The 26,888-nt window shown below is 35.5% G+C and overlaps 1 protein-coding gene across 2 annotated transcripts in view; it reads left to right on the top strand.

Annotated features, from left to right (window-relative positions):
- GBE1 (1,4-alpha-glucan branching enzyme 1) overlaps positions 1-26,888 on the top strand; it is a 140,458-nt gene that overhangs the window by 72,633 nt on the left and 40,937 nt on the right. For both annotated transcript variants that reach the window (XM_088522067.1, XM_088522068.1), the window contains exons 8-12: positions 11,661-11,776; positions 12,030-12,157; positions 16,196-16,294; positions 17,652-17,762; positions 20,247-20,418. In XM_088522067.1, coding sequence (XP_088378193.1) covers positions 11,661-11,776; positions 12,030-12,157; positions 16,196-16,294; positions 17,652-17,762; positions 20,247-20,418 — 626 coding nt within the window. The remainder of the gene's footprint in view (positions 1-11,660; positions 11,777-12,029; positions 12,158-16,195; positions 16,295-17,651; positions 17,763-20,246; positions 20,419-26,888) is intronic.

Raw genomic sequence — 26,888 nt, 5'->3', positions numbered from 1 at the left:
TTATTTCAGTTTCCTCTTAAAATGGGTTACAAACTCGCATGGTTCAGAAATTACTTTTAGCCTCCTATCAGTGCAGCAGAATTAGAGCAGTTACCCGGAGAGCGATGCACGTGTTTATCCTTCTTCTAGATGTCCAGTCCTCCAGCTGCCTCCTCAAAACACTGCGGGTTACTTGCAGGGTTTGTTCAGTGTCCTGTGTTCCAGCCTCTTGTGGATACCTCAGATGCTTCCTTGCATCTCAAAGGCAAGTGCCCCTATGTTTGGACACTGAGACAATGCCCTTTTCTGCTATCCAGGATTTAAATCCTGTTTAGACCTAAGGCTATAGAGTACAAGAAGAAAAGGTCCATTGACATCGAGTTACTAATTTACTTCACCTGAGAATTTAACTCCTTAAAGTAGTTCATGTCAATGCTTTCCTGCAGCCTCTGTTAGGGTCTTTTTTATTTTTTATTTTTTTTCTTTTCCTTAAACACATGTTCTTTGCCTTTATTTTTTATTCCTTTGTTCTGTTGATGAACTTTACCACTTTATCTGGTCATGAGTCTTTCTACTTTGTATTTGCACTAGGCTTCTATTGGCTGGCCTTGTACTAGTAAATGAAGTGAACTGAGAGAAGATCCTACAAAAAATAGTGTTTAATTAGAGGACTTGGGTATCCGTCTGGGTTCAAAATTCTCCTATCCTAGCCGTTGAGAGAAATTTTAAGAGCTAAAACACCTACAGGTGAATATTGAGCTCCTCCAAGCGCCAAATTCTTGCGGAACTGAAATTCCACAATTATTTCCTCATGCAGGAGCATCGGCACAATTTGATTGACAAGAAGCAAAGGATGCATTGCTACTTAGGCCTTCTTTCATATTTAGCATTTCAAGTTAGTTTAAGTGGATGCCTTGTGGGGGGCTGTGTCGAAGGTTGCACTTCCTGGCATAGTGAGCTTAAGGGAAGCTGCTCTGGTTCCCAAAGACTTCAGTTGCTTTTTTTCTTTCTTTGGTTTTTACTGTCCGTGTCTGTTACTTAAGAGTTTTAGACTTTTTATCACCATCCTGAAAGGTAACTGTCTTTATTTCATTTTCTACAAAATTTAATATTAAACGGAAACCTGTGAAATAGTGAGGGCTCCTGACCTTTTTTACAGTTGGTGCTCAATCTGAAGGATTGCTTATAAAATGTAAGAACTGTAAAATTTATGCAAAGTAGTAGGATATGGAAAATGTTTTTCAGTGTCACAATTTAAATCTATTTTTAGTTGATTAGTCAGAGTACAACTGAATGTACAATTTGGCAGAATATCTTTCTCTACATATTTGGAATTTACTTTAGAAAATACTAGGTATATTAAGAATTGGTTCATATTGTGAAATATTTCAATATTTGTGCTTGACTTTTTGTTTTAACCAGGAAAGAAGACAGAACTGAAGTATTTACTTTTAATCAATACAAAATTGAGGTTATTTTGCAGAAACTGCTTAAATAATAATCTTGCTACATATTGCATAGTAGCAATTATTCCTGTAAAGTATTTAAATGTTCTTATTGTTCATAATTACGTTCAGGAAATAAATTGAGGTGAAGTCATAGTATCTATCAAGAAATTGAAATAATAACCTGAGTGGTTTTCATGATAAACTTCTAAAAAATTTTTACATTAGAAAGTATGTGTAAAGCATACTAAACAGCAGTAAAACTTGTAAGTTTTCAACTCGGTGGATAAAGTGTGGGATAAGTTAATATCTTATTTTAATTGCATTCCTGAAGAACTATATTTTAACAAGTGCAGCAAAATAGAGAAATACTGCACTATACTTAACATTAAGTAGGTTTGCACCGTTAACTCTGTATTTTAGATTTTCTATGCATTTCTATGATTTTCTATACTACAGTTTTGTGATTTGTTTATTGAAACAAATTGATGCATGTGTAAATCAGTTTTACCAGGTGACTGCTTGCTTTTAGAATCATTTATGGCATCTGACTCTGTAAGACAAAATGAAGGGTCTCTGAGCCCTCTACTTTTCTTTTTTTTTTTTTTTTTTTTTTTTTTTGGGGGGGGGGGGGAGGGAGGGCACAGGTGGGAGGAGGATAAAAGTAATAATTGATTGTATAAATCTTTCTGTCATTTGTGCTGAAGTTTCTGTAAGATAACTGAGGTTCTCTGTCCTATAGAGAATTTTGGAAGATATCCAGGGAGATTGCTTGTGTTGGAGATAGCAAGTTGCAAGTGTGAGAGGAAGAAATCTATTAGTTGATGTTATTATAAAGAGTGAACTTACCTTCAGGAGAGATGAGTAAATTACTGTCCGGGACATAGAGTCAATATGTCAGAAGACACCCGTAATGTCTTTAGTAGATCATAACTGGTAACAGATCTATTAACATTTCTATCTGTCTTTAAGTTTTGTTCTCCATTTACTCATCTGGCACTGCTGCCAGCAGTCGAGTGGTGAATGAGAGAAGGGTAGACTTTTAGTCAATAAAATACAGACTGCAGAGTCTTCAGGGGTTCAGTATGGCATTCTCCATATATGCACACGCTTTAGTCTTGAAAAGATACATATGTGCGTTTATATAAGATACTCAGACATAACTTTCTTGCCAAATACGAGTTCTAAATGCAGGGGTGTCCTCAAACTTTCATACCTGGGTATATTATAGAATGTATTTATTCCTTATGAGATGAATTTTGCTAGATTCAAAGATGGGGAAGTAAGGAACACAGTTAATTGCTGGAAGTTTAATGTTTTGGTCTTGTCTTTTCAGGCTAATTACCTTTTTAAAACAAACAAAGAAAAGTTTATCTTTAAATAGTCAAGCTCAGTTGATAATCACAGAATCACAAAATGGTTCAGGTTGGAGGGGACTTCTAGAGATCATCTAGTCCAACCATCCTGCTCCAGCAGGGTCACCTAGAGCACGTGGCACAAGGTGGCAGCCAGGCGGGCTTTGAAGATCTCCAGAGAAGGAGACTCCACAGCCTCTCTGGGCAGCCTGTTCCAGGGCTCTGTCACCCTCACAGGAAAGAAGTTCGTCCTCACATGGAGATAGAACTTGCCGTGTTTCAGCTCGTACCCATTACCCCTTGTCCTGTTGCTGGCCACCACCAAGAAGAGTTTAGCCCTGAAAATTAGTGTATAAGAATACACTAATGTTTTCCTGGAATATCTTTGCTGATTTTTTTTTTCACAGTTGCCAATATTCGTTGGAAGCTATTGTTCACTGCATCTGTAAATAGAAAAATCTCAATTATCGTTACACTTAACTGTGGGGAAACTGGACATTTAGCGATATATTTATGTATTTTAGCCCTGAGAATTTCTTAAAGTTGAAGACAGAAGTCTGGACTACTTGCATCAACTGTTATGCTCTCCTTGTGACTTTTCAAAATGTTCTATGAGGTACAACAGTAGTAACGGGAAATCTTAGTAAGGGGAAGGTTCAAACTACTTAAAAATGTTTGAGATCTCAGTTCAGTTTGGCAGTTGTGGATTGCATGAGGTTGTAGATGTTCTACGTAAATTGCAAAAATTGAATAGAATATCTCAAAAATGTTTTGGAGCGCTAGTGTAGTTGCATGCTATAGAACAACAAATTTTTCTTCTAGATTTTTTTGGTTGATTATGTAAATAAATTTAATATTAGGACAAGAACTTTGGTAAGAAAATAACTTTTAAATGTTTATAAAAAGTTCTTAAAGCTTTCAATGTATATTTTACTTGCACATAACATTCAATGTGGGTGCTAATATTACCCGAATTATCCTCGTACTTAATATCAGCATTTCTGAATACTCCTTATTTTAACAGAGCTTCCAGAACAGATTTTAAAACTGCAGTTAATTGTCTTCAATATTTAGATTTACTTAGTGAAGCCCTCAGAGGTGGGGAAAGCTTTAAGAATGTTAAATTTCATTAGAATAAGTTCATGCCAGCTTCGTCTCTAAGGCCCTTTTTATATTCACATTTGTTATAACTCAGGTATTACTTGATAAAGGTTATGTTATTACTTCAATTGTTAAGGCAAATAACTGAGTATAGTTTTTGGTATTTGTTTTTTTACTCTGGCAGGTACGGATAGGGCTAGACTGAAAAATTAATGTGGAAAATTGTGCTATTGCTAGATGCAATAAACCTATTTAGTCATTTATTTTTAGGGGAGTTTTTTTCTTTTTTCTTTTATGCAAATGACATTTTGGGGCGGCTATGGGACTGTATTCATAAACATGTATAATTCATTGGCAAAAGGAAATGGATTGATTAATAATGTAAAATTTGACCTACTAAATTAAACCCATGGATCCTCTCAAAACATAGAGGGCTCATATTGAAATGTGACAGTTGAAAAGTGTTTCTTTTTAAGGTTTAGAAGAAATCTGATTCTTGATTCGACACCACTGAACTTTCTTGTTTCTTGTTTTTTCCTGTTTTAAAAATTGAAGAGACTGCTTCTGTAAGCTCTTCCAGGATGTATCCTTAGTTTTATAATCATAGCATAATAAATCCTGATTTTCTTTTTTTGTCTGAAAATAAAGCCTTTATCATTACAGATATGATGCTAATGTTTCCTGTGTATGAGTATAAATGCTCCCTGTGTAAGATTCCTGTGTATCTCCAGCTTGGACTCTAAGGAAGAGACGGGCTCATCCTCCTCCCAGGTCTTACAGTTTATTGCCATGAAACAAAAACTTGGAATACCTTTTCTCTTCAATTTACAGGCACTCTGGCACAGTTATTTTTCTAGCACATGTTGGGTTTTATTTTTAGCATTGTTATCTCTCTCATATTCTCAAATAACTAATTCAAAAAAGCCCTACAAAAACATAGGGAAGGCAATTTTTTCCTGTCTTTGCTTTTCCAAGGTGTATCCCTCTAGCGGGGAGGGAAGGAAAAGAAAAACACACAGTAACTGAGGGCAAGTGACTGCGATGGAAGTTCTTTTATTCCTGCAACATAGAAATATCCATTTTTTCAATTCAATTTGATATGCTTCTTACTTTAATAGAGAAGCACTTAACAGAGGAGAAGTATAGGAAGACCTGAGAACATCTTGGAAGAGGAGAAAATAGAATCTTCTCACAGATCTATACACTTTACTAAAATCTCAAAATAGTTGAATTTACCTCCTCCTTTAAAAAATGCAGTTTACTGTAATGTCAAGGCTTTTGGAAACCTTACTCCTCTGAGCATCAACTAAGCCATGGTAGCTATTCTTAAGAGACTTGCTTTCTGAACAGTTCCTCAGAAGTTCAGCTCCAACTAAAGTGGTATCAGTTACCTTTACCAGCTTTAAGCACTAGACAAAACACAAAGTAAATAGCCCTGACATGTTGCATTGCTGTTCAGTCTTTCGTAGACAGTGATCTTAAGTGGTGGGTTGTGTTAGCTGCAGTGCAGCTCTTACAGGCTCAGTATTGGGAGTGAGACTCTGAAAGATGTGAACATAAACAAATCGAGAGGGACTGTTAACAGGTCGCAAACATTTTGTGTCTTATTTTTATAAGACTGCTTAGGAATGACACATTCCTTCCTGTTGGCCTGTTGCATCAAGTCCATGATGGCTAGCTTTTTTATTTATTTTTTTACGTTGCTGATCCATTAAAAAACCACTCCTGAAGCCCACAGTGCTGACGGGGAGAAAACGGGGTTTATGGAGATCAGACCAGTTAAGCCTTTAATTCCTTGCTTGCTCTGATGCAGACCTTAACTTTCTTAAGACTCAGAGGGAGGCAGAGTGGGCAATCTAGGACAGACCTGAATAGACTAACATCTAGCAAGACAATTAATCTAGGATTGCCTCAGTGTGGTGTTGTCCTTGTATATCCAAAGGTTATGATTTAGTGTATGCTTTCAAATGCCTGTCCTGTAGTAATCCACTTGGCTTGTCTTTTGTGATTTCGAATGTCTGAATAAATATCTCAATAGTTACATTTTTATTCATTCATTCACTTATCTATAGTGCAGGTCCTTCCAGATCTCAGCACAGAGCTTGGCTTTTCCATTCATGTGTCCATAATGTAGGTCTCTTTCTGTTACTGACATCAGACTGCTGCTTACCCTTGCATGAACCTGAGCAGCTTTTTAAGATTTCTATTACAAAAGCAAAACACTGTTGCATAATAGTTGTGCTTGGTCAAAGTCGTCTTATCCACTTGCACTGGGCTCTGTGTTCCTTTTCTGTGGCAGGTTGTCTGCGTTCTCCAGCTGGGTCCCAAGAGCTTCTAACGTCAATCACATTTCCTAAGCAAGGACTTTGTGTTAGCTAGGGCAGAAGCTTGACACAAGAAGCTTTTTCTTTTAATCTTTCATATTGGATCATAAGTGAAGATAACTCTGAAAAAAGAAATGTAACGTACAGTCACTTGTGTTATTTAATGTACTGCTGTTATTCTGTTTTTGTTTGTTTGCTTGGTTGCTTGTTTTTTTGAAGTCGCTTAAAAGGTAAAGCTGCTTTGGAGAGCAAAGATGAAAGGTTACAAATCTTTTGCTATACCTCAAGGGCTAAATTTTCTATTTCTAAATTGTGAATTCTATGTAGGTAGCAATGTGAGCATAACCTAATCAAGTGAAACAGCAAGGTCATGATACGGATCCATTTCTCTTTAAAACAAACAAACAAAGTGGGGAGGAGAAGATCATGATAATCATGATGATAACAGAGTGGGGAAATTTTATTTTGGAAATAGATCTGCAGGTATTATTTTTAAATTCAGAGGCTTCAAGGAAAGAAAAGGATCTACCTTTACTATTGATATGTATCGATATAGCTCTTTTAATAATCCAGGATCCAAGTTAAAGTCCTTGAGCCCAGTACTAGTGGGCAGCTGAAAGAATTGTGAACTGTCCCTGTGCCTTGCCTCGTTCTTGAAGTTCTTTAAGCATTTCAAATTGATCACTGCTGGAGGCAGAATACCAACCACAGGTAGTCACCTAGTAAGGAAATTCTCTAGTTTTTGGTTTGAAGAAAGTATAGCTGGAGTCCATGTAGCACAGGTGACGTTTCAATCTCCCACGTGAACAAAGATCTGCTATGATTGCAAATAGTAGTTTCCTGCCTCATCCTGTGGTAGGCAGGAATGTGTGGTTTCCAAGTAATGCATACAGCTTTTAAGTTCTCTCTTGGCCCCCAACTCAGCTTCACAGTACAACAGCTTGAAGCTTGATCAAAGGGAATGTGACTATATGGGTTGTGGGTTGGTGAGTTTTAGTGGAAACTTTAGTGGGAATTTGATCATGTTAACTTGTTTTACTAATATTTGTAACACCTTGTTACTTCAAGAACAGTTCAAGAATTTTGTAAGAAAGTTGAAGGTGAACTTTTACTGGCTAAATGCCTCCTGCAGCTAGAAGCTGCACTGGAGAAGCTCTTCATACTAGTGCTTTGGGGATTTTTGTCAGTTTTCTTGTTTATTTAAAAATTTTTAAAAGTGTATTTGGTGAGTGAGAGCTTTAGTTTCCTGTAACTTCTCACTACTGTGATAATGATATTTGACCAATGAAAGTAATTAGTATTCTTTTATTACTCTAATAGTCCTTAAGAAGAGAGAGAGGAAAAAAGAAAAAAAAGAAAAAAGATCTTGTGTGTGTCATTACTTATCCCAAAATGTGAGCAAGCTTGACAGAGCAAATGAGAGGGCATGTTCCCTTTCTGGCTGGACTGAGCTCAAATTGGCAATGCACTCCCAAAGATCCCAAAGCTGGAAAAAGTAGCACTTGACAATTGTGCCTCTGTACTTAATGCTGAGAAGAAAGAGATAAGCAGGGAGCAACTTTCCTTCTTGGGATTGATTGATATGATGGAAGTGACAGGTTGCTACTGACCCCTTCTGCTTACAGTTTATAGTGTGACCCAGGAGAATAGTTCTTTCTTTCTGTTCATTTCTGGCACAGTTCATTTCGGAGAGAGAAATGCTGCTGTGCCCCAAGGCCTGACTCTGTTTGATTTGTGCTCATCTATATCATGTTCTGCTGAATGCTGTAGAGATGTGTATGTTCGCCTGTTATGTTCGCAGGGGTTTTTAACTTCTCCTGCATAGAATTAAAGTCATTACTCTTTTGTATCCTCTAAACAAAGTGTCTTTAAATAACAGATTAAATGGTGTATTCTGATTAACATAGATGAAAGCACTTCTCAGTATCAGAACTGAATTCTTCTACTTTGTTCGCAAAACATAACTTAATCGGATTTACTGCAGAGGAGTATTATAAAACTGAGTGCCATTTTTTTATTATTTGTTTTTATTATTTGCATTATTATTCTTTGGTGGAATTCCAGCTAGTCAGCTACTGAATTTCCAGAAGGAGCTTAACATTTCAATAAGTCAGTGCTACTATATGTTAATTATACACTAAAAAATGAAGGTAAATCATCATAAATGCCTTGGCTCCTATTTTGTCAGCAATTCCACAAATTTTTCTATAATGCATAATGATAAATACAGTTCTTAATGTGAACATGAGTATGACTCATGTTCCACCTTCAAATTGTTTTAATTGTGCTCAATATTCTGCTTTTGTCAAAAAAACCAAAATTTAACTGATGTAAATTTATTATCAACTTCCAGTCAACTATTGCATAGTCCTCATGGATTGTAAGATTCTTATAGCTGATCATTTATTTTGCTTTTTAATTAGTTCAAATGTAAAATAAATAATGGCAGTGACCTATAAGCAGTTTTACAGGTTTTCTGATGACTAATTGTAGGAAAGTTTCTAAATTCCTTGTCACCTTGTGAAGCCAGGTCATCTAGCTAGATGTGCTCATTTCACTTTAAAAACAGTTTTCTCAGTTGAAAAAAAGTGTGAGCTATTGGCCCCAAGAGGGGGACCCAAGACTTCTCTCTCCAAAGACAGTCTGTGTTTTGAATGATGCTCTTAGAGTGAATTCTGAATGATTTAAATCTCTTATAGTATAAATCATCCTGTTCCTTAATGATAATACAGAATATATTTTCCTCTTAGATCATGCATGCAGAGAAAGAACTCTTTCTCCATTTTATAGTGTGCCAAAATGTGAGACTATTAGGATATGATTTAAGATATGGCTTGTACCCAAAAGAAATTACTTTCTTAATGAATGCTATCCTGGTTCTATATCTATGCGTAAAATAATGAAAATCTATTTCTTTTAGAAATGTTTGAGTTACTACCTGTATGGTGGATATGTTTCCATTGCGGTTTGATTTTGGCCTCTGCTGGAATTCTGCAAGGTTACTTGCTCTTTCTGTCAGCTTTAATTTTAATGCTGCTGCTTCTGCACACAAATTTACTTGGATGAAATCCTTAGCCTCAACAAGATTTTTGTGATTTTCATGTTTCAAAAAGCTATTCTTGTTGTCAGCTCTAGTTTTGAAGCTGTGTCGTTACCTCTTTAGAGGACAATATAGTTACTAAGATTTGATATTCTTCCTAGAATCCTAATACTGACTTTTTCCAAGTTTAAACCAGAATCAGAGTTGATATGTTGTTTGCTTATTTTAATACACAGGTTTTTTTTCACGCAGCTCTTAATGCCATTCATGTGACTGGAAAACATTTGCCATTTCTACTTTGGTTTTTGATCTCAGTAAAGTAAATCTAGCTAAACCTTTGGTTCAAATTCATTTTTCATGTTTGTTCTTATCTGTAGTCACTTGCTCATGCAGCAGCTACTACAGTTTTTTTTCATACTGTTCCTCTATCCTTTTCCAAAGATCATTCTTCGGTGACCATTTGGAAATAACAATATTTACTACCAATCTTGGGACTTCTTTGTGGATGTTCCAATTCATCTCACCTACTTAATAACTTCAAAGTTAAGAACTCTCTAATGAGGTAATTCTTAAATTTGGCTTGTGGTTGTGCCAATTAATCTATTTTTTATATAAAATATCACCTTATTCACATGTGAGATTATTTTTCTCACAATGTGGATATTTCTAACTTTGCTCACCGAATTGAGATAGCTGCATTTTGGCAAATCTGATACTGGGTTGGAAAGATGTAGCAAGCATTTGTGAAAAATTGTATTCTAAGCGACCAGCTTGCCCGTTCATGAGACTTTTGATAGCTTTCAAGTGCTTTTAGCATTGGAACATTATCTTTGTTATTGTTCATCCATTGCAAATCATCTCACCCTGGAAGTATTAAATATATTGGAGAGATTCAGTGGATAGGCTACCTAAATACCCCTAGCTTGGGTTATCTTTTCAATGGAGTGATTCAGAGAAAAACAATTTTCCTGTAAGGCGTACCTAAAAAGGTATATTGCATTGAGACCATACACTGATTGCCATTTCCACTTTGGAGTCTTTGATTTGGTAATGTTCCTGTCTTTACGAGCACAGATACATGTGTGTGCAGTGTATACAAAGGCAAGAAATAGTCTAATCCCAGTGAAATAAATAGGAATTGACCCTTCGGTGACAGCAGGATTTTGAGTGCTTCACAGTGCATCCCAATGCCTACATTTAATACGTTAAGATACAGTCTTAAAGCACCTTTTATATAAGGGAGTTTCTGCAAGGGAGGATGATGTGCAGGTTTGTTCAGTCAAAGCTGAGTTTTAATTAACTTGTTGTAGTTGCCTCATGAGTGAAGTATTTAAAGGGTCTTTTTTTGGCTGTTACTGCCAACAAACGCGCATCCGAGTTACATTAATGTTGACTAATGTGCTCAGCGTCCGCGACTCGCTGCTCAGAGGGGCTCACCCTGCGTGCTTCTAGCTAATGTGCTTTTGTGTCTGACCACAAAGCCAGCAGCAAGTGGGACTGCAGCTGTGCTGCGTCGGGAAATTGATTTAAGTGCTGACATTGGTAAGGGTTGAAGACATATGGGCAAGAAAAAAGTTTCCAAACCCTGTGGAAATCTGCTTCAAGCAGGGCAGCTGGTAGATGCCTTCCTTGCAAAGAGGGGTACACCCGGAGCAGCCTGTGCTGAGGACGCCTGAGGAGGTCGTAGCACAGGGAGCAAATGGTAGGAGCAAGGTACAAAGCTCCAGAGACATGTTCTGAATGAGGAAAGCTCAGAAAATCTGCTTTATGTCTAGTTATCTCTCTTGATAGGCATTTTCTCTAACTGTACATGTTTACTTGATTTGGAATGTTAATTTTTGTGCTTTCATGTCTGCTCTTTTTTCATATATTTGTTTTTCTTCACTCTTCTTTTTTGAATGCAAAAAATACCTCCTCAATTTTCATTAGTTGGTTAGTTCTTAAAATGTGTTCTCTAACACAGTAGGTGATGCGTTGCTAGTTATCTACTGGTGACCTATAATTTTGAAATAAAGAAAAACTTTTAATGTGTCTAGAAATTACTCTAAATACATGAAATACTCATGACTAACTTTGCCTATTATAAGGTCTTTTCTCACAATATAACTCTATTTAAAGAAGCAAATGTAATGTGACAAATATTTAGCATGGAGGTTCACATAGATAATTGATAACTTTTTATTTTTGGAAAAAAAAAAAGGTCTTTATTTTGAAATTAAATGCAATAAAGCACAGAGATTCAAGTAAGTATAAAGTTTTGGGTAGAATGTCAGAGAAACTGGGGAGGGAAGATCATCATTAAAATGGTAAAATGATTAGAGTAACTACTGTGTGGGCAAACAGAGAACATATTCTGAAAGGAAATCCAGTTGACCTCAAGGTTTCTAAAGCTTTCAAAATGTTCACATTATTGCAGCTGGGAAGTTCTGAGATTCCTTCTCTCTAATTTGAGAATGTGGATAGAAGACTATGGCTTTGATGGCTTCCGATTTGATGGTGTTACATCTATGTTGTATCATAATCATGGGATTGGTAAGTAATTCAAGCAAGTTAATTAAAGCAGTCCTGATGGAGCTCTATTTTTGCAGAAGTGGTAATACAAAAACTAGTTGAATGCTCTGAGAACTTAGGAGATTTACAGATATTTTGTTTTACTGATACGTGAATAAATTAGAAATAAGCAGTAAAAAAGATGTTTATAAAATTGCATAATTGTATTTTTTGATGTTTTCTTGTTTTAAAATAAGAAAGCTACCATTTTCCTTTAAATTTCTTGTTTTATTAGGCGAAGGTTTCAGTGGAGATTACAATGAATATTTTGGCCTGCAAGTGGATGAAGATGCTTTGTGTTACCTAATGCTGGCCAACTACATGATTGGTTTATTGCATCCGGAATGCATAACCATAGCAGAGGTAAAATCAGAACTTGTCATACTCAATGACATTAATATTGATTAGTTTTCTTTTGGATGCATATTTCCTGATAATTATTAGTCACACTTCAGTTTCTCAAGGCGTGACACAAGCCGATAAATTTTAATTAGTGGACAGTCTTTGCCTCTGGGTTCCAGGATGAAAAACAATAGGAATATGCACTTTGGGGATTTTCTCTGAGCTAGTGCATCATTAAACATTGTGGGATTTTTTTTTCCTCCTTTGAATATGTAATAAGCTTTTTTGTTTTGTTTTGTTTTTTTTTATTAAATCATTGCTGTTGCATGATTGCTCTTTGTCACTAGTGATTCATGGTACTAAAAAATAAAAGCCCCTGTGCTGTTTTGCATATTTTAAATTATATTGACATAATTGACAATTTCCCTTTATAATAAATGTGATAAATTAATGTTGAATGTATGCTAATTTACACGTAGCATTAAGTTTCCCCATCTTTCCAAAGAAGTAAATAAACTATATTATTTAAATATCTTAAAGGTCAGTTACATTGTTTATTTATTTATTTTCTCTGAGAAACTTTATTATTGGTGTATAGAATTTCTTAAAGCAGTATAACTCTGAAGGATCACGGTTCTATTAATAGACGCCTTTTTTTTTTTTTTTTACATCAGTAAAAAAAACTCTTTTATCTAAAGGAGAACAAGTAAACCTTGGGGATTCTCTGTTGCACAGAAATGTTTGTTTTCATTAAAATAAAAAAATTACATCTATCTGATACCATTAGAGAGTACACAGACTTTTAATAAAGCTTTTGTATTATTTAAGAGATTCGCTTTCATCTTCAGAAAACAAAATATTGCTAACTTCATTAGATATGTAGGGCAGAGTTATAGACAAACACTGCTAAAAGCTTAATGACAAGGTATTAAAAGTAGCAGCTGGTAAGCAATTACTGATAAATAAATTTGAGATGGCTTTATTGATCTGTAGGCTTATTTCAAGTGAATATTCTTCATTATCTGGGGAATCTTAGATAATGTGCCTTCCTACCAATGAAATTTTGTGTTCAGTCTGCTTGTATTACCTTGCCTAAAAGCTGTTTTAAGATTTCAGGTTTTCTTACTTAAGTTGAAAGCTACAACTATTTCAATACCTCGTTTTTCTTACTATGGGTTGTCTATATACAAAACAGAGAATTGATCGCCATGCTTTGTGGTAGGAAGAAAGCTCCAAAGGATGAAACTGTTGATATAATTTTCAATTATAAATGTCTCTGAATCTTTGATTGCCTGTAATGACAATGGAGTGAGTGCCAAAGGAAAAAAAAAATCTATTTATAATATATTCCTTAATTACTGGTTGGTAATTTTTGCAGATTTTTAATATCCTATATATTTACTGCTTTAATGTTTTCCAAGTCACTAGTTTAGATGCTTATTTTTCATTTGGCCTTTCAGATAAAGCTGCCATTAAAATTTTGTGTGATTAGAACAAATGTTAATAAGTAACCTGCAGCATGCCTGAAGGTATTAAAACAAAAGGCAAAAGGTACCCTTTTGCTGTCACTTTTGTTTATGTGCTGCACAAGTTAGAGAAACTCAAATCTGGAGAAAAACTTGGACTTTGGCACTTTTCAGGGCAATATATATTTAGCAAACAAATATTTTGTTGCTTTGAGTGTTGAGGTAAGCTTTAGAAATGGATGGGTATTATTAACTGTTTTACTTAATATTTTACTTCGTAAAAATCTGGTTTCAAAGTTGTGGATAAAAGAGATGAACCTATTTAAATCTCAAACTCCTTTGGCCTTGTAGGCATTATAGAATTGCATGCTTTATTTCAGGTTTTGTTTTGTGTCTTCTTGTGCTGTACATATGAGAGGGCATTACTCTTGCTTTTATTTAACTGGTTTAAGAGGGCTGTTGAACTTCGATGAAACTTTCCTGATAAATAAGTGTTTTAAAGAGGCAGAAATTCTCTTAAACTTTGAGGTCTGCTGCACGTGGAATCTCTAGTCAACTTGGTAAGAAGATGTCTATGTGAGGAGACTCAATATTGTGAAAATAGAGTGCTAATGTAGAAATTCCTCTGACAGTCTATCTTACACTTTTAATGCTTCTGTACTTTCAGTATAGATAGTCCCATACTTGGTTATTAAATTATTTCAGTAATTTGGTGAAGCTGTGTGGAAATGCATAAATATACCTAAATACCTCAAAAGAAATCATAAATACATTTATGTTGGAAGGGAACTTGGGTCATCTTAGTTTAACCACTTACTCAAAGCAAGGTCTATGCAGAACTCATACCAGCTTGCTCAGGCCAATTGGTCTTGAAAACCTCCACATGTGGATACCCCACAGGCTTTCTGTGCAACCTGCTCCAGTGCTTAATTAGCATCAGAGTGATTTCTACCACCACCTCTTATATTTCCTTCTCTTCATCAATTTATGGCTATGGTCTCTCTTTCTCCTCGCTAACCTTCTGATAGGTATTGATTGTTATTGGGTGTTCCCTCTACAGAGGCCTTTCCTTCCCAAGGCCAAACAAGTCCCAGTCCTCCAACCTTTCCTCATGGGGCAAGTGCCCTAGGCCCAAGTGTCCTGGTGGCCCTCTGCTTGACTGGCTTCAGTCTGTCAGTACGGGGCAGCTGAGAAGAGGATGTAGTGAAGGCTGTGCATGGTCTAATGTGTGCATAGTTAAGGGAGATGATCCCTTTCCTTGGCCCCCTGCCTGTGCTGCTCGGACGAGCCAGGACCACCTTGGCACCCTGCTGCCAGGGCCAGCTGCTGGCTCATGCTCAGCTCGCTGCTTGGCCACAGCTCCAGGGCCTTTTCACCAGAGCTGCTCCCCAGCCTTGCAGTCCTCAGCCAGTGCTGAAGCCGGCTGTTAGTCCCGTCCAGGCGCAGGAATTAGCGATGTCCTTATTGAACTAGTTGACACTTCAGCTAGTGCATTCCTCCATCAGTTGAGGTCCCCCTGCATGACAGCCCTAGTATGGCATGCAAAAATTTGTTGAGGGGGCATTCTGTTTCCTCCTCTGAGTTAAAATAAGGTATGTGTATTCTTTTAAGTATTTAAAAAAAAAATCAGTGTGACAAGTACTTGCAAGGTAGTTTGTATGGAATTAATGTTTTGTTTGAAGCTTTCTGCTTGGGGACCTGTTGCATATAGACTTAGTCAAATGCAGCAATTGGATTTAAGTGGATTGAATGCAGTACACTGGAATGAATTTTCTAGATAAGCCTTAGCTTTAGTCAAACTTTTAATTCCACTAATTTTATTGTGTAGACATAAAAGTGTGCTTTAATCCATAAATGCTGTTGGAATGACTTCTCTTTCACATAATGAAACTGAGTACTGATGGTTATCTTGCAGGGGATTTGTTTTTTTCTACATAGATAAATCAAAATTAGAAGAAAGAATGCTGTGTGACATAAGTATCTAATTGTATGTTGAACTGAACATTTATTTTAAGAATTTTGGATTAGGAATGATCAGTTTGCATCAATGTGAAAGTGAGATTTATGCAATAAGAGCTTCTCAATTTTCAGGGCTGGCTAAATCAATAGTTTCCTTATTGTGCACTTAGAAAAAGAGTAAAGCTGGTATTTTTCTTCCTTACTGGCCTTTATTCAAACTTTTATTTTTATGGTGTTCTTTATGTAAAATATCAATAAACAAAATGAAGGTTTAATTTATCTTTTTTTGACTACCTTCTATTGATTGCTTGGAGCTCAAGAGATTTAATTATTTCAAATTCTGCCTCAACTGGCATATACTGAGGTCTCTTTTCCCCATAAATACCTATTCTAATAAAATTCTTTGTTTGAGAGTATTTGGTGAGTTAAGTTAGCTATACTTTAAGTCTTTCCCTCAAATAGCAAATATGGGTGTAAAAAGGAGTATATCAAACATCCACTGATTTTTGTTCCCACATCCCCTCTCCTGGTTGGAATCTGTTTAAAGAGTATTTATATAAAAGTATCATTGCATGGTGGAAAATTTGAACTAGTAATTGCAATAACAAATTATCTTGTGTTTTATTTACTTAAGGATGTTTCTGGAATGCCAGCTCTCTGTCGGCCTGTTGCAGAGGCAGGAGGGGGATTTGATTATCGACTGGCCATGGCTATTCCAGATAAGTGGATTCAGGTGATAAAGTATATTTTTAAAATATATTATAATTACAGTAGTATGTTTCTGTCTCTGCACATGCACAAATACCCTTTTCTGGTTTTAATGGACACATTTTACTCTTTTATCTGTTAACTTAAGGGACTATGAAAATAAATTCCAACAAGCTTAAGCATAATGTTACTTTCTGAAGATCTATCTTAAAATATTAATTGCATTTTTTGTCATTTTTTTCATATGCTAGCCATACTGTTCAATTTGTTTGAAATAACCTGTATCTTGCAACAGCTGTAGACTATGTAGTCATGCAAAATGTGAACAGATAAATGCTATGCAAAAATACTAAAATAAATTAAAGCTTGGTATAATAAGCTCTTCTTAAATTGGGCATAGCAATTGGCACTGACCCTAGTACTAAAAGTTTAAGCATAGCAAGGCAATAATATTTACACCAGTGGTCAGTAGAGTTGAGTTTATAAAAAACATAATATAAATCTGTAATTCTACTGCTAATGTACTGATAAACAATGACTATGAGAAGGATTTAAATCACCTTTTCCTTAATACAGAGAATGACACTCACACACAAAAAAAGGAAGAAAACAATAAATAATCTTAAAAAGCCTCCATTCCTGTTTTAGGGAATGTCTTTGTTAGATATAAAGTCGCATCCAAAACCCCAGGGTTATCATCGTAATCTGAAAACAGTAAATATTTTTGTATGAGCATTAATGGATTCAATAAAGATAGTGAATAGCTTAAAGAAAAATAAGGTGTGAATTAGCTTAGCTTTACCATCTTAACTTTTGTAAGTAGCAGATAGAGGGCAAAATAGTTTAAAACCTCTATGTTCAGCTTTCATAGCACATTTTATCATAGGCAGAGACAAATGACTTCCTAAGTAGACAAAATGCAAGTGGCTAGCTTTATTTTGCAAATGAAAATACACAGGAATTTTACAAGTTTATTTTAGCAATCTCTTATATAGCCAGCTTGTTTTCGTTTGTTTCATGGAAACAACTATCTATCATGAAATAAGTTCTGGATATTTCTAACTGTCAAGAAAAGACATCCAACATATATGGTTACTGTTGAGACTAGCCCGTCCCTCTCAGTGTCATATATATCTTCAAGTCATGGTTAGAATGCATGTTTTGGATGCTGGGGGTGGTGGCACTGTGTGCTTAAGCATAGAACAGTAGGTGAATGTTTTCAGAAGATACTTGTATGCTTGGAGTTAGGAAAAACTAAAGTAATAACAAGTGTTTACAATTTACTAGGGTTTTGTTTTGCTTTGCTTTTCCCAGAGTAACCAGAATAGGTTGCTTTTAGTTAAAACAGAAGTAACTTTTGAATGACCTCTTTATTTATCCAGATAATTAAGGAGCTGAAGGATGAAGAGTGGAATATGGGCAATATTGTCTATACATTAACAAACAGGCGGTCTGAAGAAAAGTATATTGCATATGCAGAGAGCCATGACCAGGTATTGCATCTCCTTTTTCTTTAATTATGTATACACAAGTAGCAGGTGAGTTCTAGAGGCTTAGTGAGCTTTTCACCAAAACACTATTTAACTTTTCTGTTTCCTTCAAACTGAAAGAATTGCAAACTCCAATTCTATTTTGAGATCTCAATGAAGTATTCTTTAACAATTCCGTCAAAATTAAACACAGCTATTGTACTGGCTGATATACCTGAAAAAAAAAAGCAAGGGTGAGTTAGGATAGCACTCCTCTCTAGTGGCCTGTTTTGAAGATTCGGAGAGCACTGAGGGGATTGTATTTTTTTTTTATATAAAGTAACCTACATTCAACTACATAATATAGATTCATTTCCTTTATAATGCCTTTTTCAATGCCATTTTGTCACTGAAAGTGTTAAAAACAAGACTTATGTCATGCTTTAAGAAGAGAATTCTGAGTTTGCCAGATTCTTTTTGAGTGCATATTTACCTTTTTCTTCCTTTTTTTTTTTCTTTTTCTTTCTTCTTCTTTGTCAGGGACATACTATCTATTTCAAGCACAAGAGCAAAGTCCTAATCCTGGTAACAACTGTTAGACAATGTGTATTATTCTGTGAATATGTATGAAAGATGTCCATGGCTGTCTCATAGTAAATCTTAATCCTAAAGCATGACATATATGCCATTTTCATTATTATTATATTTTGTGCTTTATTTTATCAATTTCTTTTTTCCATATCACACTATTTCTTGCTTATTTTAGAATTATATACTTGAATGGAAGCTAAATATATTTTTCATTTACCAAAATAAAAATAGCTGAGGGTTACAGAAGGGTATCAAAACTATGTGTAAAAAGCAAGGTGGGTGCATTGAAAATATGCAGATAAAATAAGTGGAGGAAATTCAATGTTATGCACATGATACTGGAAAAATCATAACTTCTCATACACAATAATAAGACATAAGCTAATTAGAAATAACCAGAGCACAGGACCTAATGGCTATAAAGCATGTATGAAAATATCAATTCAAAGCTAAAAGCTATCAAAAAAAAAAAAAAAAAAAGAAACAGAGCTTCAAATTATATGAAAGGAATAAAAAGCACAAAGTAAAATTGATATGCTGCTGGAGTATTTCATGGCTCTTTTCATCCAACATCTTGAATGTTGGATGCAGATATGGTCCTCTGTCTCAAAAGATATATTAGCATAACTGGAAAGAAAATGTTTAGATCATTAGTAGGAATATGAGAAGGTATGGAGTGGTTTTCATGAAAAGTGAACTAAATAGACTAAGACTTTTCTGTGTAGAAAAAAGATCTTCAAGTGGGAGGGGAATGACAGCAATTTAGGATCATGGCTGATATGGAGAAAGTGAATAGGGAGCAGTTGCTTTTTCATCTGATGGGAAGATTAGGGGTCATTTGATGAAACACGGAGGCTGGGATGTGACTGAGGAGAAGGTGTTGTCCCCCATCCTGCTGGTGTTAGACAAAGTTCTGGAACTCCTTGTCGTGCAGTGCTGGATTTGTTAGAGATTTACAGGAATTATTCAAAAGGAATTTAACATATTTTATTACTGTGCCTCTGTCTCAATGTACCTGAGCTGTGATTGTTAGGAAAATGTTTTGGGAAAGTATCATCAGTGATTGTCTAGCAGGCAAACTGCTTTGTTTCAGGCATCTGCTATGGGTCTGGTTTTTGGAGTCAGTATGGTAAGCCACATGGACAGGTGGTCTGATCTCATACAGTTATGCTTAATAGATATATATTGCCTTAGTTACATAGAACTTTCAAGAACTACTTTTTTCAACCTAATAAAGCCACTTGATTATGCCACTACATTGAGTCTGAAAACTAAAGCAATTTCTTTCTTTTCAGGTGGAATTTCTTTACAAACCTTTTATACCCTGAGGAAACTAGCAAGTTTTCATTATAGAGTGTAAAATGATGGAATAAAAACTGTCTATTTACAGACACTCCAAAATGTTTTCAATTTTTCTGCATACTAGCTTATGCAGAAAATGCAGACTAATGTAGAATTAAAATAATCCTGATTACATAGGTTTTATGTAGACTTTCTTAAGCATAAACAACAAGATAGTAATTCAGTAGCTGTTTTTATGTAAATTACTAGTCTATTTTTCTCTGATAAATTCCCAGAAATCTCAGAAAACCAATCACGTTCTTAATCATATATAAACAACATGTGGTGTTATCTCTAAGTCTTCAAATCAGAAGTATTCTTAATAGCCATTTAGTGCATTTCCTGGGAACTTTGCTTGAGATGTTTTCTGTCTTATTTTCTGTTTCTATAAAAATTTTGTGATAGCAACTCCCTTGTTTATTACGTAATGCTAACATATTTTGCATTTGGTAGAGAACAACTGCTTTTAAAAGTTTACATTTGAAATGCTTCTAATATATCCAAATCATTCTATTTTCAAAGAATTTTCTCCTTTTTTTTTTTTCTTTTTTCTTTTTTTTTTTTTTGTTTTTGCAGGCACTTGTTGGTGATAAGACATTGGCATTTCGATTGATGGACGCAGAGATGTATACAAACATGAGTGTGTTCTCCCCTCTTACTCCAGTTATTGATCGTGGAATGCAGCTTCATAAAATGATTCGTCTCATTACTCATACACTTGGGGGAGACGGGTATCTGAACTTCATGGGTAAGTAATCTTAGGAACAAGTCTTTCATTTTTTCCTCTACAAAAGGCTTGGCAGGGAAATAAAATGATCTGACATCATCTTTCATCCATAGTATTTATCACACTGCTGAAGTTTGGAGCATAAATGTTTTTATAAAGATTTAGTGCAAAAGGTAATATGCACTGTTTTCCCATCTGATAGATATATTATAAAACAAGGAAATAAAGTCAACGGGGTTCCTAATTGCAACAGAAATCCTTTTAAAATGTGGTAAATTGCAGTTCAGGTTATGCTGATGTATAGCTCAGACTAGTATTTTAATTGTAGTTCTGCAGGTCTGCCAGATGGTAAGCTGTATTTTACACAACTGGGTCGTCTTCCATCTCTATTTTACTGTTCTAAGCTCTTTAGGCTAACCGTGAATTAACTAGCAATGGCTCTGTGCTTGTTTTAGTTATTAATTATTCAATAATTAGTGCAGGGAAGGAATCTTGGATCACTTAGCCCTTGTTTGTTACCAGGATATGTATGACAGGCAAGAACACATTGTAGAGATAGGAGGCACATTCTGGTATTGAGGCAAGTGTTTGCAGTATTAGTTTCTTTTGGTTCATGAACATTAAGATACAATCGTGGTATTCCTTCCTAAGCATGATCACTATGAGACCATTCAATAGTTGACCTCAGATGAGCAGCAGCAACTTACAGCTCATGTAGGCATCTTAAATTAATTTTTCATAGTTCTAATTTAATTGAAATGATTTATACTTTTTTTTCTTTACCATAATTCTTGCTGTTTTCTAATTTCTCTGCAAAGTAGTCCTTTTATGACAGAATTAGTGATGACAATAGATAATGCGGTGTGGCAAGTTTTCTCTAGCAGATTTGTTTCCCCTACATGAAAAAAGGGCTGAAGGCATGCTATAAATTAGCATCTCAGTTGTCTAGCAATGTAGATTTTTTTTTGGTCTAATCTTGCTACCATTTTTTTTGATAAATATTTTGGATGCACTTTGACCTTTTTCCGTAATAGTATTCTTAAAATATATATTTCTGCTAATTTTCAGAATTATTCTGTTTTAACTATTGGGACTGGAATGGTTGAATTTGATTTAGGTGTATCTGTTTTGATACACCTGGGTATTCCTGGGTATTACAAGAACACTGCAAAACTAGAATCTTTTTGTATCTTTTTAATGACAATTAAAACTTTATTAAAGTACAGAGAAATTAATACATTCTATGGTGTTCTAGTAAAACCATATTATTTACAATAAAATGCAAAAGAAAAATCTAAATTTAAAAGAACTAATTAAATATTTATGAAATGTGGAGTCAGGGACCAAAATGCACAGGTATGATGTGTGCTGTTCCATTCAGACTGGTGACACTCCCATAGTTAAGGAAGCAGATGTTTAGAAAATGTGTCTGCTAAACTGCAGATGTTTTCTCTGCCCCATATTGACTTGGTAAGATGAGAAAAAATATCAGTAATTCTATGTGACATGTTAAATTCAGTGTGTCAATGCAGGTTGATTGAATAATTAATACTGTGCATTCTTGAGTACAGCTAATGCTTTAGTAAATGCATTAGTTTTCTGTATGTAAAAGAAAAATAAATGTTGTAGGAGAAAACATATAAATTCAGAATGCTTGCAGTCTAGTGTAAATCAAACGTGTGTTGTGGTGTGCTTTCTGGTTAAGCAAATAAGTGGCAAACAAATTTGTTAACTTTCTGGTTTGTGAGGATGCTGCAGATAGAGAAGGGGAGCCTCAGGTGAGGGGAAAGAGTGTGGAAGTCTCCCCTGGAGAATACATTGCAACTGCTTCTGGACTTTCCTAGCTGCACAATAAGTGTCTTTGCTCACCTTGGGTGAGTAACAACCCCCTTTTTAAGCAGTGCACATAGGAGAGAAAACTTGTGTTCTCAGCTATATCCTTAAATTGCTCTTTGAAGGTAAGATTTAATTACGCTTATATATGAATAGCACAGACCTTATGAGGAATGGCTGAGGGAGCTGAGGTTATTTAGTCTGGAGGAGAGGAGTCTCGGAGGAGACCTTGTCGTGCTCTACAACTGCCTGAAGGGAGCTGGTAGTGAGGTGCGGGGGTCGGTCTCCTTGCCAGAATAACTGCTGATAGGACAAGAGGAAATGGCCTCAAGTTGCGCCATGGCAGATTCAGTTTAGATGTTAGGAAAAATTGGAGATGAAGCATTGGAACAGGCTGCCCAGGGAAGTGATGGAGTCCCCGTGCCTGTCAGTGTTCGGAAAGTGTGTAGATGAGACACTTAGGACATGGTTTAACAGAAAGGGTATTGAGGGGCCTACGGGTGGACTCTGTGATCATATGTAGGTATTTTTGCTGGTAATTGTAATGATATTGAACTGAAGTATGCATCTAATTTTAATCTAATTCAAAATGGAAGAAATGCATATGGGAAAATATCTGGAGACTTAGATGTTTGCTCTCTCTATTGTGAGGATTTGAAAGCAGAAATGAAATTAAAAATCCCATACCTAAAAGAAATAAATTCTTTATTGTCAATTTAACTCCTATTAATAGTAAGGCTCAAATTTGAGTCTTTTTGCTCTCCCTAAATTGCTCCTTAAGGCTTCCTAGAAGTTACAAGACTTCTAAGAGTACTACAGGGATATTCTGATCTCATCCAGATGATAAAGCAACCATTGGTGCCTGGTGGACAGAAGCATTTAACTTCAACACACTTATTCTTATTCTGCATTTCCTCAATTTAATAGTTGAATTTATAATTGCAAAACAGTTGCCTGTACATCCCTTACAGAAGCTTACCTTTCCATTAGGTCTTTAAAGAAAAGCTGTAGACATCTGTAATTGTTCTTCTCCCTTAAAAGTTCCCTTTCTATTCTTTTGCCCCTTGTCTGCCATCTCCTACCCCGCAAAGAGGGAAGAAGCATTGCAAGGCTGGTAGAAGAGCTCTGTCAATTCTTCAGCAAACTTTTTTCTTGTCTCCTATTTTGTGCTTCATCTACTTGCCTATCTATGTTCAGATGTGTAATGGAAGCTGCTTTTTTGTCTAGAATTAGCAGAAAATCAAGTCCAAGAGATCTTAAAATCAAATTTTAAGTTTTTGGGTTTCTTCATATAACAAATATTTATGCCACTAAAAGGTCTTATTTTTCAGATAACAATCATTTTTGTGTTTCCTTCTTCATTTTAAATTGACTTAACTCAAACCTATTGATTTAAATGGAGATTAGTCCCAATGTGAATCTCTAGCGCTATTTTTAATAGCTTTCCTACAACAAAACAACTCTTAATTAGGACTCCAGAGACCAAGACTTTCTCTCTGTCCCCCACAAAACAGCATTTTTTTTTTTTATACAGAAGCTAGGAAATGATTTGTACTTAATGGAAAAATTTAGGGTATTATGTTCATTAACTGGTAGTATTGAGGTTTAAGTTGATATTTACCTCTGTTTCCTAATATCATCAAATCGATCTATAATGTTTCCTTTACTTCCCACATGTTCATTTACAGACGGGTCTGTCTATATTTTCTACACCTAGTTTATAAATGCCCTACAATAGTTTGGTGTAATGAGACCTTGTTCTCTTTTTGGCCTTTTAGAAGGAGTTATGCATCAATTCTTCCTTTAATGAGTATTTCAGGTAACTAAAATATTTTTTTTTCTAAGCAAGAAATTTCACAGTAGAAGACTTTCAAAGGGATGTTTAAGACCAAGAAAGAAAGCTGGAAAGCTGTCTCGTAGCACCAGTATCAGTGGGGGAAAAAAATTGAACAATTTGCATTAAGAATTATCATGTAAGGTTTGTTATAAAAACAATGACACGGCATAACCTGCCATGTAAATGAGAATGTTACTTGAAACACAATCATCTTTACATGATGAAAAAAATGTTGGTTTTTTTTTTTTTTTTTTTTTGAGTTATGTTGAGCACTAAAATATCTTTCGTTTTAAAGTTAAAGTTCAGTCTGGATGCTGGAAATAAATCCCTTTACATTCTTATATAGTCTTATATAATTCCTATATATTTTCCTATTACTCCTGTGAACTGGTCTCAAAGACTGTTGTGTGGTGTTAAACAGAGGCCTAAATAGCAGGAAAGCACATACTCTTTAAACCAGCTCTCTTTGGCCAGCTCCTTTGGATAAACAGTCCTAGTGCACTCATTTGATAAGGATTGGGTAATAGGGGCTGTATTTTGGAGTGGTGGTTCTGCTTAGTATGCGTGCCTGAATAGACCTGCCAGATGCACTTTCTGTGCTGTCAGTTCTACCAGGTGCTTTGATTTCATGGCAGCCTGGCAGAAACAGAAAAGTTGTCCCCCTTTTTAAAGGGCAAAACGAAGATGGAAGGGCACCATCTCAACACCTACCCAGAGCCTGGCATAAGCTCTTGTGTTGTAGTGAACAGATGACCTGTGAATTTGTTCCACAGTACCTCATATGCCCTGTGTGCAAGCTGTGGTGAAAATGAGGCATCCAAATTAGGCTTCGTTAATTGCTTTTAGAGTCTCTTCTGGAAAGTTTTCTGGAAGTGCAAACTACTAATACTTAGAATTGATTGAAATAAGTTTCATTTGCTCAAAATGCATAGTAAGAGACTAGACTAGAAGGCTAGAAGAAAAATAATTAGAGACTCTGTCACACACACAGAACCTTCCATGATTTGAAACTTGGATATAATTGCCAGAGGAGGAGAGAGGATTTCTCAGTTCTGAAAGGACTGTGTTTTATGCATCTTTTCTTTTTTTTCTTTCAGAGCAACGGTGTTTTTTTCTTTAGTCTATGTGTCCAAGTCCTAAATCTGCAGGGTGTAAGACATTCCACTGTTACGAGCTAAGTGGATTTGCAGAAAGCCAAGCCATTCTGATGGTTGGATTTGGTTTTATGTATGTAACGTATACATATATATAGTAGTTGTGCATGTGTGTACACATGCTTTTAAAGGGTCGGTAGTTGTATAGTTGTTTTTCTGTTAGTCATGTGGAGTGATTTGCTGATTTATTTTGGGAATAACAGAAAGTTTTTTGTATTATGTTCAATGCCATCATTTAATCATTGTGATGATGATGAGTTGAGACCTGGTGATGTCTCAAGCTTTGTTCTTAAGCCTGCATCCATTACCTTGCATCCTGTGTAACTTTTTTTTACAATCCAGAGTTCAGATTGTTAACATCTTTCCTGTTGTCATGTGTGAGTCCGTACACACACATGACAACGTGTCTTGTTCTACAGATAATTATCTTTCATGTGATGTGAAAGCTTGCTAAAGAATAAGAAATGAACTGGTAAAATAAATCTGTTGAAATTATTTTAGAAGCTAGAATTCCATTTATTTGTGTAAGTTTTTCCATTTTTGGTTTATTGCTCTTCTGAAGAGCAATCAGACTACACGCTCTGTATGTATTATAACATTTAGCATTTGTTTTTGAAGACATTTCTCTTTTCAAACATTCAAAATCATAGTTCATAATTCATTTTATAAATAATGACCTAAAGGCATCCATGCTATGGACAACATATTTTTGTAATTCTAGGTTGACAGGGCATGACTCTTACTTTGTCCTTTCATCATTGGAAGATTCTACTTCCACCTCAGTATAGGAGATTCATATTACATAACTTTGCTAAAAGTTTTTATAAAAATAATAAATATAACTCCTAAGGGCTACAATGTTCTGACTAAATTTTATTTTGTTAATAGCTTTCATTTTCTTTGTCTTGAGTTCAAATGAATTGAAAAATCAGTTGGCTTTTGCCATGCTTGGTATATCTCTTTGTGAGGATCTTTGTGCTTACAATGCTTAGTAAGAGGGAAAAAATCATCTAGTGGTTCCCTCTTTTAGCAGAGTGCCATTCAATGGTGTTTAGGTGTTCTTCTGAAAGAAACTGGACCTGCTGCAGAAGGCATCTAGGCGTGTTAGTGCTAAGGTTTTTGTCTTTTCTCTTCATACTGTTCACTGTAGTTCATACACTTTGGATACTGATATATTATCAGTACTTTTTTTACTTATTTCTGAAACCCCCAAATTTGGAAAGAAATAACGGGAACCTCTGTCTTGGACAGCTGTGTTCTACTTACTGCAGTCCACCTATGTTCAGTATTTTCTTGATTAAAAGAAAAAGGTATCGGTTTTGCCCAAAATCGTCTACCAAAGTGCAAAAAACTTCTACCTGATTATACTTTGCAGGCTGGCTTTTAAGGAGAGAGAGGTGACATAAGATGTATTTTTATGTAGATTCCTTCCAATCAAGTAATTGAGCAACATGAGACTATGCTGAGCTGCTGCAACAGTGTGTATAGGAATTTGCTAATGAGCAACATTGCATTTGGCAGTGCGTTGTTCTTTCACAGCGACTAGTTCAGGGCAATGTGTAGCCAAATAGAATTAAAGCCCACACGTTATTCCGTAGGGAATTGTCATTTTGAGACATGACTGAGCAGGTGACATTTTGTATTAGTAAAGTCTGAGTAATAGATCC

This window comes from Tinamus guttatus, unplaced genomic scaffold, assembly GCF_059628265.1.
Source record: "Tinamus guttatus ecotype Peru unplaced genomic scaffold, ASM5962826v1 Tinamus_guttatus_pri_ptg000145l, whole genome shotgun sequence".
In the NCBI taxonomy this organism is placed as follows: domain Eukaryota; kingdom Metazoa; phylum Chordata; class Aves; order Tinamiformes; family Tinamidae; genus Tinamus; species Tinamus guttatus.
Note: the sequence above shows the minus strand (reverse complement) of the source record. Positions and strands in the feature narration are given on the sequence as shown.